The 20,627-nt window shown below is 35.1% G+C and overlaps 1 protein-coding gene across 8 annotated transcripts in view; it reads left to right on the forward strand.

Moving 5' to 3' along the window:
* Positions 1-18,340, forward strand: part of VRK1 (VRK serine/threonine kinase 1) — an 84,342-nt gene extending 66,002 nt beyond the window's left edge. For 2 of the 8 annotated variants that reach the window (XM_034938093.2, XM_034938095.2), the window contains exons 12-14: positions 12,755-12,845; positions 14,222-14,293; positions 17,906-18,340. In XM_034938093.2, coding sequence (XP_034793984.1) covers positions 12,755-12,845; positions 14,222-14,293; positions 17,906-17,937 — 195 coding nt within the window. In that variant the 3' untranslated portion in view covers positions 17,938-18,340. The remainder of the gene's footprint in view (positions 1-12,754; positions 12,846-14,221; positions 14,294-17,905) is intronic. The other 6 variants (XM_034938094.2, XM_055097996.1, XM_034938096.2 and 3 more) reach the window with 3 other exon arrangements.
* The last annotated feature ends 2,287 nt before the right edge of the window (positions 18,341-20,627 follow it).

A 20,627-nucleotide genomic window follows, 5' to 3' on the forward strand; every position in this document is an offset into this window, starting at 1 on the left:
GCAGTACAGTGCAACAGTTATTGGATTCAGTGTATACTCATAAATTAACATTCAACAATTACATAAAAGGTCTAGTTTATGTACCTGATCTAGGCTAGGTCTCTAGGGCTACGGAGATCAATGACATGTGGTCCCATTCTTAAAGAATTCCTTCCTGTTCCATCTGGGTTAAGAACAGCTTAATTTACTGGAAAGAGCTCAGCAAGTTAAAAGGACATTAACACTTCCATGAACTATTTTAGGGTTTTAAGTTGCCTGCCTAAGTCAACAAAAAGGGTTGTTGACTGGAATCTCATCCCTGGAAAGTCGTTGAGTAAGGTCTAGATCATGGCCTTGCAATTTGTATTTTAGTTTTTCATTTTCAGACAGCCTATATTGTTGCTCCCTATGAATGATTATTCACATACCTTTCTTTCCTTCTCTATTTTACCTCCTAATTTTAAAATTTTAAAATTTTATTTTTCTGGCTGCATTATGCTAATTGGTCTTTCTAGAGTTTCTCTTATTTAACCATTGTTAAATAAACCCTTGCTGGCACTTAGCCTGGAACAGGGTACAAAGAGTTGAATAAGTGCAAAGCCCTTCCATTGCAAATCAGTAGCCTGCAGCTGCTCCGGTGGACAGCTTTCTTCCTTTCTTTCTGAAGGGATTGCACCTCATACAGCCTTTATACCATTGTAGCCTATAGTTTCAGTCGGGTTGCCCTGAATGTGCTCTAAATTTGGTGAAAATCTATCTAGCTGTTTTAGCCTGATACGGTAATAAAGATAAACTGTATTTTAATTATATAAATTTAGATTGTTGAAGTACATTCCTGTTTTCTAATGGTTTGATCATAGTACTGTAGTTAAGTCGAGTCAGCATTTGCTAACAATTTTTTTCTTTAGGTCTGTTATTGAATTCTTTATTTTGAACTTCTTATTTGGCTGAATTTTGTCAAGTGGACTTTTTTGCCCTAATTAAGTGAAGTTGTTACGTATGTATAGAAAAGTACATGAATAAGTACACTTTTACACAATACTCATTTAAACATCACCCAGATCAAGATATGGATCATTGCCAGAATTAGTTTTGCAATTTTTGGGGAAATTTATAGTAATGGTATCATATATTACATACTCTTTTGTTTCTTTCATTTAATTGTATCTCTGAATTTCCATGCTGTTGCATGTAACAAAAATTTGTTGTTTTTCATTGCTGTGTAGTATCCCATATGACTATACCGTAATTTATTGATGGACATTCACATTGTTCCAGTTTCCGGCAGTTGTGATAATGCTGTTAAGAACATTATTTTAATTTTTGGGGGGAAACATGTACATTTATTTCAGATTGGGTCTGTACGTACTGGGGTTGCTGCAGCCTAGGGCTTACTTATGTTGAGGGTTTGTAGATATTGCCAATTTTCCAAAGCTGCTCTCTCAGCTTACATTCTTATCAGTAGCATGGAGGAGTTCCAGTTGCTCACTGACACTAGCTCTTGCATTATATTTAATTTCTCCTATTTTGGTGGACGTGCACTGATTTGTTTATGGTTTTAATTTAATCTCCTTGAAAAATATTGATTTGAAACATTTTTGTATGCCTGCCAGCCTTGATAATCCTTTTTTTTTTGGTGAAGTACATTTCAAATCATTTGCCTATTTAAAAAAAAAAAATTGGGGTCGTTAGCTTTCTTTTGATTTGCCAGAGTTGAATACTTTGTATGTAAACAATGTATGTGTTGCACATATCATCTTCCAGTTGGTGTTTAATCTTTTCACTCTTAATATGGTATCTTTTAATGAATAGAATCTCTTCATTTTCATGAAGCTCAGTTTATCAGTCTTTTTGTTTATGGTTAGTGCTTTTTATATTCTATTTGGGAATATTTTGTCTACTTAGGATCATGAAGATATGTTATTTTCAAGAAAGTTTATCTTATCCATCACATTTAAGTCTACAGTTTAACAGAAATTGATTTTGTGCATGGTGTGAGTCAGTATTTGTTTTCCTTCTTTTGGATATCTAGTTGATCTCAACCATTTGTGGAAAAGACGATCGTGTCCTTACAGCATTGCAGTGGTAACCATAGGTATTTTAGTCTCTTTCTAGATACCCTATTCTGTACCATTGGCCTGCTTGTCCATCTCTGTGCCAGTGCCACACTGTTTGAACTGTTGTCTTCATAATGATATCTGATAGCATATATTCTCCAACTTTTATTTCTCTAGCATTGTCTTTGCTATTCTTCGCTCTTTGAATTTACATACAAATTTTACAATTGGCTTACTAGTTTCCTCAAAAATACTTCTAGGATTTTGACTAAAGTTGACTTTACTCTATAGAGCAATTCGGAAAGAACTGACATCTTCTCTTCCATAGCCATAGTAGGCCCCTATAGTTACTTAGATGTTCTTCCATTTATCTCAGTCGTGTTTGTAGTCTTCTGTGTCTGTAGAGGGAATACACAACATCCATGTCTATTTTCTTATAACTGCTTAATTCTTCTATTTTTTTGGATTATCTGTGATTATACAAAGTCTTTCCTTTATGTCATCTGATTGCCAGATATGTTTGCTCTGTTTTTTACTATTCCTAATATATATAAGTTCTGTAATGATTGTTTTGTTTAGCTGTGTGGTTTCATTGTTATCCTTTTGTCTTTTAAATCATTTCCTCTATTTTTTAAAAAAAGTAAGTATTTTTAAATGTATTTTTTTAAGCCTCTGATGCATTTTATAAAATTTTCTTCCTTGGGGGAGGACTGTTTTCTTTCAGAGGTGGAGTCTTCAGCTATCTTTTGGATGCTATGAGCTTCTTTTTCAGTTTCTTTTCTTGTCTCCTGGTATTCTTTGTTCGTGTGCTTATTCTTTCTTATTCATATTGGATAAGGAGAGCTTTATGTGAATTTACTAGATTATTGTATTTGTGAATCTTTGACTTTCCCATCTTTGAGAATGTTATTCTTTATAGTTTGGATTTTAGGGCTTGATATATTGTCAATTCATTTTCTTTGCCTATGAATACATATTTGGGGGTGGATCTGATGAGCCATAGGCCAAATTATCAGTCATTTTCCAGTATTTGCTTTGGTTCTCTGCCTACCCAGAAGAAGCAAAAATGTGAGTTTATTAATTTGGGATGTTCTTAGTGAATCCACAGTGAAAGAAAGACTATATTGGCGATCTCTTCTCCATGACTTTAGTTCTTTATGTGTTTCTTATTTATGTTCTCTTTTCTCACTGGTTGTGGCAGTTCCCTGTTTACTGTTGAGGATAATTAGTGATTTTGATTATTCTGCCGTCTTTCTCCAGGTTTCTTCCCAGCCAGGGAAGAAACAAAATTACAGGTCCTGCTTTTGGGGAGTCACTGGGGAGTAGGGAGGGTTTCCTCTTTTCAACGGGCTTAAGTCTTTTCTCCCCCAAGCTGCCTGACTTACATCTTCTAAACTGGGGGCCACTGGTGAAAAATTTCAGAATGGTATTTGCTCACATTCTTGAAGTGTCTGACAAACTTCATGGTCATCACTTTTCAAAGGTTATGCTGCAAAGCTATGATACTTCTGTTTGCTGCTGAAATATTTCTTAATTGTTATTTTGGGTTCATTACTTCAGATTTTAGGTGGAGGGAAGTTGTGAAGTCTTAACCTCCAAAATGTCTCCACTCATTTTTTAACACATTTTAATTTGTTTATGTGTGTGAACATTTAATTAGAATTTATGTTCTTTTCTCACAAGAGTAAACAGAGCTTGTTTTTACTTTTACCCTCTGAGCCCTCCACAAACCATCTCTCATACTGCAATCATCTGGAATTTTTAGTTCTAGTTTTTTGTGTCATTTGTATACTATGTATTATTTTTTAGAGTTAATCATGAGTCTAACGTATTTTGTGTTTTTTGTTTGTTTGTTATCCATGTCCTTTCTCTTGGCTTTATGTTTCAGAGTATATGCTCAATCTTTTTTTAAAGAAAGCTTCTGGATGGTAAACTTGTAAATCTTGGGAAGTCCAAAAATGTCTGTTTTTTCCCCAGTTGAAAACTAATGTGGCTATATAGTTTTTAATTGAAGACATTGCTTTGTTGCCTTCTAACATCTAATTTTCCTAATTTTTGTTTTTTACTAGATTTCTATTTTTTCCACTCTTGCTTTGAAGCTTCTTGCCTTTCTCTTTGTCCTGGCATTCTGCAGATATCTGTGCACAAGTGTGTGTGTGTGTGTGTGTGTGTGTGTGTGTTCTAGTTTGTTTTTACACTTTAATTAGTTATCTTTCTTGGTACTTGGTGGACCTTTTTCATCTAAAGGCTTAATGCCTGTCTTAGACGCTTGAACAATTTATTTTCTGTGTATGTGAGGCTTTCCTTTCCTTTCCTTCTCTATTCTGTCCCTCCGGAACTCCTACCACATGAATCTGGGAACTCTGGAAGCTAGCTTCTTTTCTCCATGTCTCCTAACTCTTCGACCACATGTTCATTTCCTTAACGCTGTTTTGTATAGATCTGTGGGCTTCTTCTTGCTCATTTGTTACATCTGTTTTGTTTTTTAGTCATATTTTAAGGGTACTAGTTCTTTTTTTAATATGTCAGCATATTCTTGTTTTATTGGTAAGATAGCCTCTTAAATCCTTTGAGAATAGTAATTATGAGACTTTTTTATATTAACTGTTTTGGCAGAGGGATTGTTCTTTTTGAGTTTAATGCCTTTCTGTTTTGGTTCTGTGATGTTGCTTAGATTTTTTTCAGTGTTTATTATCTAGTCATGTTTTTTGTTGTTTGACTTATTTTAATAGTGTATACCTCAGTCAAAGTTGGAATACCTGTTTTCCTGTTAGTTTAATAGAATTTTCATTACAGACATCTACTTCCAGTGATTTCAGAAATGAGTGAAATTTGTGGCCAGATAGCTTGTTTTTTAGGTGCCAGGACTCACTGCTTCTCCAGTTTCTTTTTCTGGTCTGGGAGGGTCCATTAACACACAAATACCTCAGATCATTTTAATGGAGGTGCTTGTGAGGCTGTGGGTGGCATCCTTAGTTGCATATTATAATACATTCACCTGGGAGCTTTTAAGTATCTGTGCTGCACCCTAGACCAAGTAAATCAAAAGCTATAAGGGTGGGACCGTCGGGATTTTTAAAAAACTTCCTAGGTGATTTCATTGTGCGGACATAGTTAAGAACCACTGCATATTAAAATTTGAGTGTCTGAATAGCTTCTGTGCAGAAAACAGCCCTTTTGCAAATAGGCATAGCAAATATAGGGCATTTTAGACTTTACATTGTAGCATTTATCAGCCCCATGACCAGCTTTTGCATGTGGGCAGTGATGCACACATACTATTTTTTGATCTCTGTATATATAAGTACTTTACTATAAGTGATACAGAAGGAAATTTGGTGTCATATAAATGTCTTGAATGGTGCCCAGCAGAATTTCTTGAAGTAATGAAAGGACATGCTTATAAGAAGTACTCAAAATTGAGATCTCAAAGGATATTATTAGATTTATTTTTCTGATATAATGGCCAGTTCTTCGGAAATGTTAAGCATTTCTGTGCATTTTTTTTTTTTTTTTTTTGAGACAGAGTTTTGCTCTTGTTGCCCAGGCTGGAGTGCAATGGGACGATCTCGACTCACCGCAACCACCGGGTTCAAGCGATTCTCCAGCCTCAGCCTCCCAAGTAGCTGGGATTACAGGCATGCGCCACCACGCCTGGCTAATTTTGTATTTTTAGTAGAGACGGGGTTTCTCCGTGTTGGTCAGGCTGGTCAAACTCCTGACCTCAGATTATCTGCCCCCCTCAGCCTACCTAAGTGCTGGGATTACAGGCGTGAGCCACCACGCCCGGCCTCGTGTAAAAATGGATGAATTTTTTCAAAAAGTTCTTTCAGTTGAAATAAGAGTGTTATCTGTCTTGCTTATAAGATTGTTATGAGGAATAAAAGATACAAAGTGCTTAGAGCAGTGGCAGGCACATAGCAAGTGACCAGTAAATGTTAACTGCAATATTATTGTTAATGCTGTTATTTAATCCACTATTTAACTTTTCCCATCTTTCTAGTTTCTTGATGATAAGAAAATAACATGGAACGTTTTCATTTGAATCTGTTTTCATTTGAACCTTCTAATAAACTAAGATCTTAGATCTTTAAAAGTTCAGTTTATGAAACAGGGTATTAGGCACATGTGAATGAAGACTGGGTTATATTTTACTTAGTGAGTATGTGTGTTAAAATAGGTTGTTTTGAATAGTAAACGATTATGAATTGGTAAAAGTTGATTTTTGCAGTGAAAGACAAGATGTTAGTTACTATGAAATAAAGACTAAAATGTAGCTCCATCTTGTTAAGGCAGAATATAAACAGATTTTTTAAATAAGTAAAATATAGCTCCATACCTTTTAAGAACATATAAGTCAAATTAATGAGTTTCTAGTTATCCCTTTTTTTTCTTAAGCTAAATAATTGATACGAGAAGATAATAGTACTTGACATAAAGCAGAGGAGTCCTGACCACCAGAGAATTCTGTGTCTGCCATTTTCTGCCTGTGTGTTTAGGAATTAGGTGTTTTGTGGACATAAGTTTATTGAGGGAAGATCAGGTAGTATGGTTTTAATAGTAACTCTAATGTAGCCCAGTTTGTTCTGTAATACACTTGTTCATGTGTTGCCTTGAGATTAGTTAACTCCCCACCAGTATATGTATAGGTTTTGGTTTTCATTGATGTATTTATAAAGATTAGCCTCCTTAGTTTATAGTATTATATTAAATAGTTTTCAAAATCTTACATTTTTAATTCTTGAGCATTCCTCAGAAGACTTGATTGTGCTCAGTACAGGTAATAGGATATTGACCCTTTAAACTTTAGGTTATCACTGAGCATTTATGTAGTTTCTATATTCTTTCAGGACCTTTAAATTATTTTTTATAACTTTTGCAGCATGCCTGTGAAATACATTTGTTCATAAATGATGGGACTAAAACTCAGAAGAGGCCAGGTGACTTGTTCAGGGCTGTGAAATCATTATGCATTTATGTAGAAAGTTCAAGGCATCCTAGTGATTTTAGGCATAAAATATTAAAGATAATTAAAGCATGACCCGGCCACTCATTTGCCTTTTCCCATAAATTGTACTTGAACCATCTTAACTTTGCCAAAAGTTTTCGACCTTAATGGTGCATGTCATGGAACCCTCAGAGGAAAACATGAGTGAAGAGATGTGACGTTGACTTTAATCTAGAATAGAATACACTGACATACTAGTCTTCTAGACCGTAGTTCATTGAATCTCTGGAAACAGCTTTCGTCTTGTTAACTGACTATACGTTTGATCATATTAAAGTTTCATGATCTCCTTGTAACATGAATGATGTTAGAATCATGAAAAGCCATTGCTGCCAACAAGTTGGAAGTTAAATTTACGGTTTTCAAAAGTGTCATTAGGAGATTTTTCTAGGTTGTGCTTGCTATTATTGTATGACATTTTGATGAAAGTTCTTAAGCATGTAGTACTCTTGTAGATCATGTAATCAAGGGTTAGCTTGTTTCACAGCTAATCTGCTTGTTAGCTGAATGTTTTTTCTAGGAGAATGGATGACAGTAGAGCTTGAAGGCAGCTTTCCCTAGTTCCTTAGTAAGCCAAGCTGAAGGGACATACATGTGCTCTAAAATAAGTGAATAGACAAATTATGCTGACTTTATGAAAGCAGTGCTTTTGCTGAAAAAAATGTGTTGCGCATGGAGCAGTCAACCCTGATAGCCAACCAGATGGTTTTTTTCCTCCATTTATTCTGACAAAGTCTACCATTGTATCAGTATTTTTTGGCACATTCATATAAATTACCTGTAATTTTTGGTGTGCTATTTTTTGATAGTTACAGTAAATTCTTAATTTTTCATGGTATTGTAAGGGTGGGATACCTTGAACTAGTGAAGAACATAGATATTCCAAACTTTGTGTGCCATATATTTAATCATTTTATTTTGCTGACCTTGTTCCTTCAGACCTGTTAATTAGCAAAATTGCTTGAGTTGTACTTCCTTTCTATCTCCAGAGTAGGTAACTAAAAATGTTGACAGGAGAGACATCTAAATTTAAACAAGTAGACAACAACAACAAAATCAAGGGTGGACTGTGATGTAATGTGTGTGTTACATTTACATATGGATTGATACTTCAATGAATGAATTTCCATGTTAGTGGGATTACACTGGACACTTATGTAAGAACACTCATTTATGGAACCCTAAAAGGATTTCTTATAGTGCTTATAGCAAAACAAATAGTTGCAGAAATTAAACGTGTGTGTATTTAATGTTTTTATAAAAGATGAAGTTTCTCTTTTGCTTTAACTATTTTATAGTGTCTATTTTTCAGCTTGAAAATGACAGTGCCAGGCACACAGTAGATGCTTAATAAGTACGGTGGTGATCTTCACCTCTGTTCAGATGGAGGTCAGTGCTGTTGTGGAAGGAAATTGCAATAGTCATTATTTTTATTACAGTCTTCATCACTGAAACTCATTGAAAACAATAAATCACTTTAATAAATTCTAGCAAATTTTTATTTTTATTTTTATTTTTTTTTGAGACAGAGTCTCACTCTGTCACCCAGGCTGGAGTTCATTGGTGTGATCTTGGCTCACTGCAACCTCTGCCTCCTGGGTTCAAGCAGTTCTTCTGCCTCAGCTGGGACTGGTGTGTGCCACCACACCTGGCTAATTTTTGTATTTTTAGTAGAGACGGGGTTTCGCCATGTGGCCAGCCTGGTCTCAAACTCCTGACCTGAAGTGATCCACCCACCTAGGCCTCCCAAAGTGCTGGGATTGTAGGCGTGAGCTACTGCGCCGGGCCTCTAGCAGGATATTTTTAGATTATTCCTCAAATTTGTCTGTCTCTTTTCAAGTCATTCATTCATTTCCTAACTCTCCATCTTTTTATTTCTTCTCCCTGTAATTATGTTTGACCTTTCTCTGCATTTTCTTAAAACATATATGTAATTAATGTCCATTCAAATATTACAGTTTTTGAGAGACTTAGAGGAAGATATGAAATTACCTCTTTATTACAAGAATAGTTCAATAGTTACTCTACAGGTGCATATCTGTATATGTGCAAAACACTGTGCCAAACTCATTAAGGGTTAGATGAGGAAAACCATAGTCCTTGCCCTCAGGGAACATACATAGTAGAAGAGAAATAGAGGAGGTTATGAAAATAGTTTACATGAAATACACAAATGTGTGTACTATAATATAACTCTGGAAAAAAATACATTAAGAACACAGCAACTAGAAACTGCTGCTTCCTACTGAAAGCTCACATAGGAGACCGCATAGTGCTGTGGAAAGGAAATTGCAATAAGAATAAAGAGCTCTGAGTTCTAGTCTTTTCATCACCATCAGCTGAGAAATACTGAGCACATTCTCTGGCTTTTTTCCGTCCCTAGCTTCAGTTTTTTCTGTGTATATAGTAGATTTTAACTAAATCTATTAGTTTCATAAATATTGTGGCATAATAACATGTTTGCTGTAACCTTCATAGAAGATGTGTCCTTTTTCTTTTAGTTACTACTAATATTCTGTTTTCAGCCACTGTTAGGGAATGTAATAATTTAATCAAATAAATAAAATAAGATTAACTGATTAGTCACATGGACTGATTAGTGCAGTGTTTAGAACAAAGAACTTTGTTCTAAACTGTGTTCTATAGCACATATGACATATGTGCTATATGAAGCATTTTAAAACTTTTAGGCTGTGTATTTTAAGTTTCTAAAGTAGACATGTAGACTTTTGTCTTATGGGATGGACAAAACCCAAATAACACTGCCCGAGTACGCATCTCTTAGAGACAGCCATGAATCTGATTGGCTTTTCTTAGAAGCTGTTGAAAGCATCTAGAGGTGATCTTTTGATGCTTGACTTGGGAAGCAAAGAATTGGTCTTTGGTTTTTGCTTCTGAAGATTTTTTTTCTCTTTTCTATTAAAACAGCTTTAAGTCTACAGCAGGTCTCCAATCGGTGTTTAGACTATTAGTAAATTATCAGTTCAAATGCATCTAGCCTGTTTGTCTTCCTGTTTCTAAATTGGAAGTGAGAAGCTGCTAATTAACTAAACTTTAGCATATCTGAACACTTCAAAAATACAATGTGTAATATATATGCTGGTGCCCTTTGAAATCTAATTTTTGAAGATATTTTAGCTGTGCTGAATTAAAAGAATACTCAAGTTTATTTTATAAGTTATTTTAGTATATCATACAATATTTTGGTTTCATATTAAACGCAAAGGCACCTGTGAGACCTGATACAGAATGTGACAAAAATCAGAGATTAGCATAGTCACTTTGTGAAGCCATTTTTCTGTTCAAAAGGAACCAAAATATGCACTATCTGAAGCCTAAGGATGTTGACAAATAACAAAATGAAGCATTTGGAAAGATTCAGAAGGAAGAAGCTGGCAGCAGATTGCTTAGAATTTTACTCATTGACTTATAAAATTGATAACATACTTAGGTACTACTAAACTTGAAGGGTTTTATTTTGGTTTTTTAATTGGTCTGTAGACCACTGGCCCTTTCTATGCAGACTACGTACATTATTAGAAAAGTTGGGCAGGAGTTACCTGGCTGAAGTGTGGATTAATGCAGTAGAGTGCTTTACCTAATGCATACTGCTTAAAGCACAGGTGTTTCTTTTGTTGGTTGAATACTGTCTGATTTTCCTTCCTATGTAATTTACCTGCATGGAGATTAAGAAAGCCCCCTTTTATTAAATAAGCTTGAAAACTAGATGAATGCACTTAGGTTCTTGGGTAGAATGTATTGGATAGCTAGCTCCCTTTATGATGAGCATTTAAAAATCTGCTCTCCAAAAACTGGGAAATGCATTCTCTGCTGTATGGAAAGCAATATAGTACTGAAATATTCCTCCTTAATTTTGGTCTGAACAAACAAAAGTGTCTGTGTTTATTCCTGCCTAATGCATCACAAATCTGCTGACATGCTAACCTTGGAGTCTTGGCTGGCGTTAATCAGGCCTGTGCACCGGCAGGAAAGATGTACCTAATGCACTCCATCAGTGCAGTTTGCATATGGAAGTTCTCACAGGGGAGCTGCCCTGTGCCAGCTGAGGGTTACCTGCCCACTGCAGTTATTGTATGTAATTATCGAACCAATCTGTTCAGCCCAGCAGGGTTTAGACGGTAATCATGAAGCAACACTGGAAAAGAAAGATGTAAGGCATTCTCCTCTTTTCTCATCAGTTATATGAAGTTATAGCCACTCTTACAGCTATTTTTGAGAGGCAATACCCCCATATACAAATCTACTAAATGAATGCCTTTGAAAGTTTCTCAAGGTTCAGTCAAGTTGTTATTTCTGTATGTGTGAAGCATTTTCTTTAGGAACATGGTGGGTATCTCTGAGTTCTAATTTTCCACAGCCACCTTAAGAATGTTTTGAAACAGTGGGATTAATTGTAATACATAGATAATAACAGTTCTGACCGTTTGGAGGTTTTAAGGTAATGTGCCTTGAATAGAGTTCAGCTTTCCCATGTAGTTCTCTTTGGAACAGAACCCATGGTTGCCATTCGGAAAAGGAACAATGTGCTGTCAGCAGGCATTATCCTCTTTTCTAGCTGTACACAAAATGGCCCGCAGCAAGGAACATTCTCAGATGAAGTTTAACTTATTGTTAATTGTTAGAAAATATAAATGAGGACATTCTGTTGCGTTGTGAACCTGTGAGATTTGGGGCATGTCGGATGGTTTTCTAAATGATACAGACTTATTTTAGGCAACCAAGAAAAGCTTTGGATTAAAATTTGTATTTTAACCTGTTTAAATTTGAAACTACAGAAGATAAAGTTATATAAAAAATTCAAAGTTTTATATTTATTCCTAATGCCCCTCTATAATTTTACCTATGTATAGAGATGTTAGAGAATTTAGAAACTTAACGCAGGATTGGACCTGTTAGAAAATGTTGTAGTGGTAGAAAGACATAAAATGAAATTGAAGGAACATTTGGGAAGAATGGATGCTGACAGAATATAAGCACTGACTCCTAAATAACACTTCACTAGAAAAATAGGACAGGCGCAAGAGAATGTGGGAAATCCAGACGATTTTTGAGATTTTCGGAGAGCTTTGTACTTTTAAGACTATTCATGTACAGTAAGGTTTATGGCCCTCTTAAACTTTTAATAAAAAGTATGCTAAAAGAGAAACATTTATTACAAGTTTTTCATTATTGATTCATAAATAGAATTCTACCACCAATGTTATGTGGTACAAACACTGATTTAATAAATGGGGCAAGACATACATTTTTTCCATTTATCAAATAGATTATCCTCTCCACCCCACCCACGTTGTACAATGTGGAGAGTATCATTGGCCTGAGTGGTGATCGTGAGTTTGTAAAACATTTTGTTTTAAAAGAGTTTCTGTATGATTAGTCCTGATGGTTAAACCATAGCTTTGAATAATGAAGTATATAAAGCATGAAAAGTTAGAGGTGGATATAACAAACATATCTACCATCTGGGTTAACTGTCTAGTTGAAAGTTCTCATACTCCCCCTTTCTTCCATCCCTCATCCATTCCTTTAGGTAACTACTATCCTGAAGTTGAGAATATTCTTCCTGTGTGTTTTGACACACCCACACCTATATACATTTATACACACACACAGACAAATATGTGATGAGTTTGTAGTTTACTTGACTGTCAGATGTCTCTCTCTCTCTCTCTTTAATTTTATATGTAAGAAGCGAAAGAAAGAAATTGAGGAAAGCAAGGAACCTGGTGTTGAAGATGTGGAATGGTCAAACACACAGACAGAGGAGGCCATACAGACCCGTAAGTTGAACAGTTTTGCCTAGCTGCTTCCATACGTAAACACAAATTTCATTTCCTCCCATTAGATGAGGGGTCAACTATTTGGGTCATGACCTTTTGATTTTATAATAAAATACCACAAGATTTTTATATAGTATGTATTGTGGTGTCTTTTGTACACACGTTAGATTATTTTCTCTCCACAATTATAAAGTTGAGACTGGGAAGCTTCCTTCATTTTGCAGATTTGGAACTCAAGACACTGAATGATTAAATGGCAGAGCTGCCAGGCGTGGTGACTGATGTGTGCCTGTAGTCTCAGCTACTCAGGAGGCTGAGGCAGGAGGATCACTTGAGCCCAGGAGTTTGAGTCCAGTCTGGGCAACATAGAAACCCCATCTCTAAAATAAATAAAATAAATGACTGAGCTGTTGTGAAAGGGTTAGTGATAGAGACCAGAACTCTTAACTGTCAGGCCAGTGTCTTTCCACTTCCTCACGCTGATCCCACATAACTCTGGGTATGATAGTGAGTGTCAGGGGTCAGACATGGGTCTGTTGCAGCTGAGCTGCCTGATTGTTCCTTATAAAGTTTGTCAACCTCTTCTTTTTTTTGAACAAGTTAAGAGGAAAGGAATTAAAGCTTTATGGATGATCACTTTTCAAAGTTCTTGAAGCAAAAAAAAAAACACAAAAAAACAACAAAAACAAGGTATGAAGTCATTTTTCTGAGATGGCTTATAAACTGGCACTGAAGGCACTTCCAATAGTTCCAGAAATGACATTAGCAAAGGCAGCATCTGCAAAGGGCAGAGCTAGGTTGGACTTTGGTCTGATATGTTTAATAAACTGCCAGCCAATGTGTTCCAGGATTCATGTGATATGATGATGTACGTGACTCAATAAAGAGAGCTATTCAGTGCGGCCCACAATACATTTTTTAAAAAAGATTTTTCCTGTCTGCCTTTTTTTTTTTTGAATTATTATTTTGTTTGTCCTGAAATATTTCTTGGTTGCTAACAGAAAAGGCTTATTTTTGGTTAAAAAAAAATTTTACAGCATAGGTGCCATATTGAGTAATGCCACCAATTTATTTTACCTTCCTTTTGCTACTGACATTAGTGCATGTTTGTGGAAAGCACAGTATTCAACTTTCAAAGAGAATCATTTTTGCCCTGATTTTATTACTGTGTTCTTCATTACATATTATGGTTAGAACATCCTTTGGTTTAATCTGTTTTAACCCAAAGAATACTTGAGATACCTGAAGAGGGAATATATAACTTCACACTGAAGGCGAGAGGTTTTGAAGTAGTCCCTCTCTTTTTCCCGCTGCTGTCTTCCTTTCGCTACTGTCTTTTTTCCCCCTTTCCGCTGTCTTGTTCATTTTGTTATTAGGAAGTGAGGAGTCCCAAGGAGCAATACATCGAAGCATGTCTCAGCCAGAGGCTAGCAGCAGCAGCTATGACAGTGAGTGGGAACAAAATTAAGGAGTATTTATAAATATACAGCAATATTCTTAAAAAACAATCCCTTAAATTTTAAAACTGGCAATTTTAGTTTCAGAAAGATCCTGCATTGTTCTAGTGAGATTGACACTCATTAAGTCTAAGGCAGAGTCTCAGCTGCGCATCAGGAAGACTCATCCCTTTCTTGACTGCCTGGACATCATTTGTTACCTGAACTTTGCTTAATGAGCATCAAGCGTTTTTGTTTTGATAGATAAATGCCTTTAAATTCTAGTATAATTATGAAATTTTTTTTAACCTAAGTTTTTAGTTTAAGGTCTTCTACTGATGCTTTTTCCCATGAGAAAATATATCAGTATTTTTGTTATTTTATTAATGACAAAAGAGTATAGTAAAGTCATAAATAATTGAAGGAGAACAATTCAGTTTTTTTGACCTAACTTTTTCAGAAGATAAAGAATAGTCAGATTCACCCTTATTCATATAAACTCAAAATTGCCGTTCTTAAAATGCTGTTTATTTCCCCCATTACAGTTCACTTTTTTCCCCTAAAGTACAACGTGAGTTATGGTATTTTACTATCAAAATAATCATAAGCGAGAGAAATATTATCTGATGGTAAAATATTATTGCTTCCAGCAAAAAGAAAAAGCCAAGAGTTCATGTAAATGTATATTTTTAAATTTATCAGTTTAAAAGTTACTTGAAGGAAAAGACACATTATTACATTTTTTTTTTTAATTTTTAAGATATATAGTACAATTCAGTGAACACTGTGTTTTAGGGCTTTAAGATTTTGTGTCATAAACGTGTTTCAAGAATGGTTACCTCTAACAGCAGCTTTAGAAATGTCAGTTTCTTCATTAACAATTTTATTTTCAAACACAATTTATGATTTACAGTATGGTAAGAGATTTTTCGCACTGTGTGATCTTTCAGAATGCTGTGCCTAGCAAAATGGGAGCAACTTTCCTTTAATATCTATTTAGACCATTTTAAAAACGTGTATAATTTTCTTGATACACCTAAACTCATTTTGAATAGTTGGGGGTCTATTGTGTAAGAACACATTCTGAAAGCTTTCAAAATGTGTCTTGTGTAGGTTTTCTCAAATAAATAGAGGAGGTGATGGGATGGTTTTCAAGAAGAACAGAGGCCTCTAATCCTTTTATTTTTATGCAAGGCATAATTTTTACCAGTTGAGAAAATTTGGTTATTTGCTGCAAGTAATTTTTCCCCTCACAAAATGAGGAGCCTTTAAAAATCATGCATATTTTGGCATTTCAAAATCATGCCAGTATTTCAGAATTGTGCTAAAAATTAGCTAATATAGCCATGATATTTATGGCTGGTGTACTTTCCCCTCTCCTGTTCATAAAATGGAGGCTACTTTTGTTGGTATTATTTTTAAGAACCTTGGATTTTGGACCATTCCTGAGGAATCTTTGGAGAAAGCATGACTAGTCAAAAAGTAGATATTTTTAAGGGAACCCTACAAAGAAATTTCCTACTTTTTTTTTCCTGCTGCATTATAAAATCATAGAAAACCATCCCAAACTTGTATGTTATTTTCCAAATATCAAATTATATACATTAGTCTTCTGATTGGACCCTTTGCCAGTAGTGTATATTATGAAAATGGTTATATATTTAATTAAAGAGATAAGAAGGTAGTTTTTTTTTTTGTAACAATCAGAATTGATTATTAGGGAAAATATTGAATTGATTTATGCAGCAAAGTCAACAAGGTGCGTAGGACTGATTATATAATAAATTCCAGGCAATAGTAGCCCTTTTAGTTGCAGTGAGAAACTTTGGATTGAAGGAGATGAGCAGCAGTGATATTTAATTTCAGAGTAAAATGGCAAATTAAGACATTAATGAGAATAATGCTATTTGAATATAACTTTATAGTTGTTAATTTAGTGTTCTTTGTAGTGTGGTTAAAGATTTAAAGTGTGTTGAAAGGGAGATATAGTATTGATTATTGACCTTGATTTTGTAATACCCTTTATGCCAATCTCACTATCGCAGCATTTTCAGTTTTCTGTGCAGAATTAATTTCAAATTTCTTGAAATAGGCTGGGCGCAGTGGCTCATGCTTGTAATCCCAGCAGTTTGGGAGGCTGAGGCGGGTGGATCATTTGAGGTCAGGAGTTCGACACCAGCCTGACCAACATGGTGAAAGTCTAAGTCCTACTAAAATACAAAAATTACCTGGGCGTGGTGACAGGCACCTGTAATCTCAGCTACTCTGGAGGCTGAGGCAGGAGAATCACTTGAACCCAGGAGGCGGAGGTTGCCTGAGCCAAGGTCGTGTCACTGCACTCTAGCCTGGCAACAAAGCGAGACTCCCTCTCAAAAAAAAAAAAAATAATAATAATAAAAATAAAATTTCTTGAAATAAAAACCTAAAAATCTACTGTGGGATATTTTTAATAGATGGCCGTGTAACAGAAATTTAAGAAAAAAACTCAAATTTTAGAATCAATCATAGTACAGTATATAGGGTATGTATTATGAGTGGCAGAAAAAAGGATATTCATATAAGCTTGAAATTTGCTTTCATTGAACTGTATGAATGAATAGAAACTATAACTTGGAAAAATTAAAAATGCTAGTTTTGAAACTGACCTTCATGTTAAGTAACTAAAACCCATGATCAGAAAACCTTTAGATACATAGGGTAGAATTTTGTTCCACATTCAAAGAATGTTTCGTACTTTTCAGAAAAGAAGTATTGATCTTTTGTTTTTTTTTCGTGCAGTCATTGATTAATTATGAGCACCATGCTGTCCCTGACTCTGGTGCCCCTGCTCTTTCCTGGCAGAGCGTAGCATGCGGCAGTGGGAAAGAAATGGCCCTGCTTCTTTCACCAGCATTAGGCAGCCGTGATCAGGCTAACTGCTGCACCCAGAGGTGGAGTAGGAGTAGTAGGTGGGGTGAAATGTCTCGGTGAGGCAGAATTCCCATGCCCCCAGCAGAGAGTCACTGATTTATTCCAAACCAGAATAGTTAGATAGGTACTGTCATAAAGGACTTAGACCAGTATCACGTATGATCCTTTTCTAGGAGGCTACTCATTTGGGACCTGTATAATTCCTAGCGGAAAAGACTTTCCATTTCAGTATATCCCAGTGCTCTCCTGCCTAAAGGGTGTAGGTAATAGTCTTTAAAAAGCAACTCATTCCTTTGCTTTTCATAACATGCGTGACCTCATCGCTTCCACCTAAGGAATGAATGCTTATCTATATTGCTAAGGTTTATATTTGGAGATAATGTTTTAAATTTTACAACAAATTTAAATTTTGGAGAGAAATATTTCAGTATTAGTAAAAATTAGATACGTTTTATCAGTCAGTATTTTTATATGGCTTAAGAGAAGGTAGGTTTTGTCAGCATATTTTTTGACATATTAAAAATGACCCAATTTTCTAAGATTTTCAGAGTATTAGCAATCATACCTTTGTATGTCAGTTTTATCTTTGCAAATCACGAGAGTCAATTTGATTTTAAAATGTTAATAACTATATTTAGGGATATTTATATTTCTGTTCTTTTGCTTTTGTAAATTATTGACTAGTGATTTCAGTTTCTTTGATTTTTCTTCAAGGTTCAAGAACCAGAAAGAGAGTCCAGAAGTAATTCAGATGCTGTGAACCAGATTTCCTTTTCTTTGTTTTCTTTTGACTTTTTTCTCCTTTTCTATTTGAACTGTTTTATTTTCCTGTGAGTCTTGCGAGGTGGAAGTAATGATTAAATACTCATGTGTTCAGAAAACATAAACTTTTTTTATAAAAATATTTTGTACAATTCATTAAAGGCTAATTTATGAAATTTGAAAATCTTCAGGTTATACTCCTTAAGTTATCCCAAAGCCGTGTGTTTGTGATGTTTTGGAGTACATATATATGAAAATTATTATGACATGCACTTTTCTAATCATTGTACATTTCTCAGAGTGGATAAAAATGTTTGACAAAGTCCTCACTTTTAAGGAAATGCAAAGCTTAAAATAAAACTCTCTTTTGTTTGATGCAAACGCACAGTATGTTGTGGCTGTAAGGTTTGGTTTGTATTGATTTTGTTCTGTTCCCAAAGTCTTTTATTAAACACCTGCTGTATGAGACAGGAGGTACAAAGACAGGAAGGAATATGAAATAAAAAGTGGAGGAAGCGTATCCATGAGAGAGAAAATCTACATATATGAAAGATTACATAAGAATTATGTCAGTATGCAAGCTGTATGACAAGAAAACAAGTGACAGATGATCAAATGGTGGTGTGATTAAAGATTGTGTAAAGACTGGCTTAATCTACGGAAGTCCTATGAACTAGATATTAATAGATGGAGCCTATTGTTCATTCACAGAAGTTTATTTTTCTTAAAAGTTTCACTTTCGTAGCATGTAATATTTATACAGTAAACCAAGCACTTCAGAGTTTCAGTGATCAGAAAGTTTAAGATCTGAAATGTTTTTAGTTGCCTTGGGAACAAAAGCTTGTAATTTTAACACATTTATGAACAATTTCATGATTCATTCCTCAGAGTTTTCTTGGTCAGAGAAATTGGGATTGGACTATATTTTCTGATGGATGGCGTGCCTTACCACTTAATAACATGCACAGTGTGTTTAGAAGGTATATGGACATAGTTTCACTTAAATATTTAAGTATATTAATATGTATTCAGAATACAGCTAGCACATTAAACTGGTGATTTGTCTACTACTTAGGACAAGCCTAAAGTAGGTATTTCAATTTTTAAAAGCAAGTCGATTTGAGAAAAAAAATAAGTAAATGTACAGGTGGGATATGGACATACCAGAAATTGTGAAGGTTGGACCAAATTTGAGAAACTATGAACCAGTACAAAGACTATAACTTTTGGCTCTCTTATGTGGATATTTAGTTGTCATGTGAAGCATTTATCACTGAAATGGTTAGATACTGAAAAATGCAAAACATCTACAGACTTTCCTTTGAAGATTAACCTTTTAATGCCTCCTGAAGTTCTAGAGCAATGTATCTTTACAGATTAGAAAATTTGACTTTGGGCAGAGGCTCCTCCTGCTTTCTGTAGAAGGTTACGTTTTAGTACTCATCAGTGTTAATCCCCCAAGTTTATTTGTAACACCTAAATCAACTCTCAAGTTCCATTTTAAACACATTAATGCTTAAAATAGAGTAAACTGTGTGTGGTATGTTTTTCTGTATATGCTGTAGCCTCCTTATTTTTCAAAACATAAAACATGGAAAACTTGGTTAAATATTAAGAAAACAAATATTTCCTCACATTATTGTTTTAAATAAGTGCTGGCATTTTCTTGAATGTTCCTATATTGGCAGGGCTAGAGAAATTAATGAAAAACTACTAGCCATTGTAGCCAGTTTGATTCATCAGCTACATCCCTTGTTCGGCTATTTTATTCCCTACCTTGTATTGTTTTATTCTACTCCCCTTTTAAGAAATGGTTAAGCTGGGTCAAATGGTATTTCCAGTTCTAGATCCCTGAGGAATCGCCACACTGACTTCCACAATGGTTGAATTAGTTTACAGTCCCACCAACGGTGTAAAAGTGTTCCTATTTCTCCACATCCTCTCCAGCACCTGTTGTTTCCTGACTTTTTAATGATTGCCATTCTAACTGGTGTGAGATGGTATCTCATTGTGGTTTTGATTTGCATTTCTCTGATGGCCAGTGATGAACATTTTTTCATGTGTTTTTTGGCTGCATAAATGTCTTCTTTTGAGAAGTGTCTGTTCATGTCCTTCACCCACTTTTTGATGGGGTGGGTTGATTTTTTCTTGTAAATTTGTTTGAGTTCATTGTAGATTCTGGATATTAGCCCTTTGTCAGATGAGTAGGTTGTGAAAATTTTCTCCCATTTTGTAGGTTGCCTGTTCACTCTGATGGTAGTTTCTTTTGCTGTGCAGAAGCTCTTTAGTTTAATTAGATCCCATTTGTCAATTTTGTCTTTTGTTGCCATTGCTTTTGGTGTTTTAGACATGAAGTCCTTGCCCATGCCTATGTCCTGAATGGTAATGCCTAGGTTTTCTTCTAGGGTTTTTATGGTTTTAGGTCTAATGTTTAAGTCTTTAATCCATCTTGAATTGATTTTTGTATAAGGTGTAAGGAAGCGATCCAGTTTCAGCTTCCTACATATGGCTAGGCAGTTTTCCCAGCACCATTTATTAAATAGGGAATCCTTTCCCCATTGCTTGTTTTTTTCAGGTTTGTCAAAGATCAGATAGTTGTAGATATGCGGCGTTATTTCTGAGGGCTCTGTTCTGTTCCATTGATCTCTATCTCTGTTTTGGTACCAGTACCATG

Source organism: Pan paniscus, chromosome 15, assembly GCF_029289425.2.
Source record: "Pan paniscus chromosome 15, NHGRI_mPanPan1-v2.0_pri, whole genome shotgun sequence".
Lineage (NCBI taxonomy): Eukaryota > Metazoa > Chordata > Mammalia > Primates > Hominidae > Pan > Pan paniscus.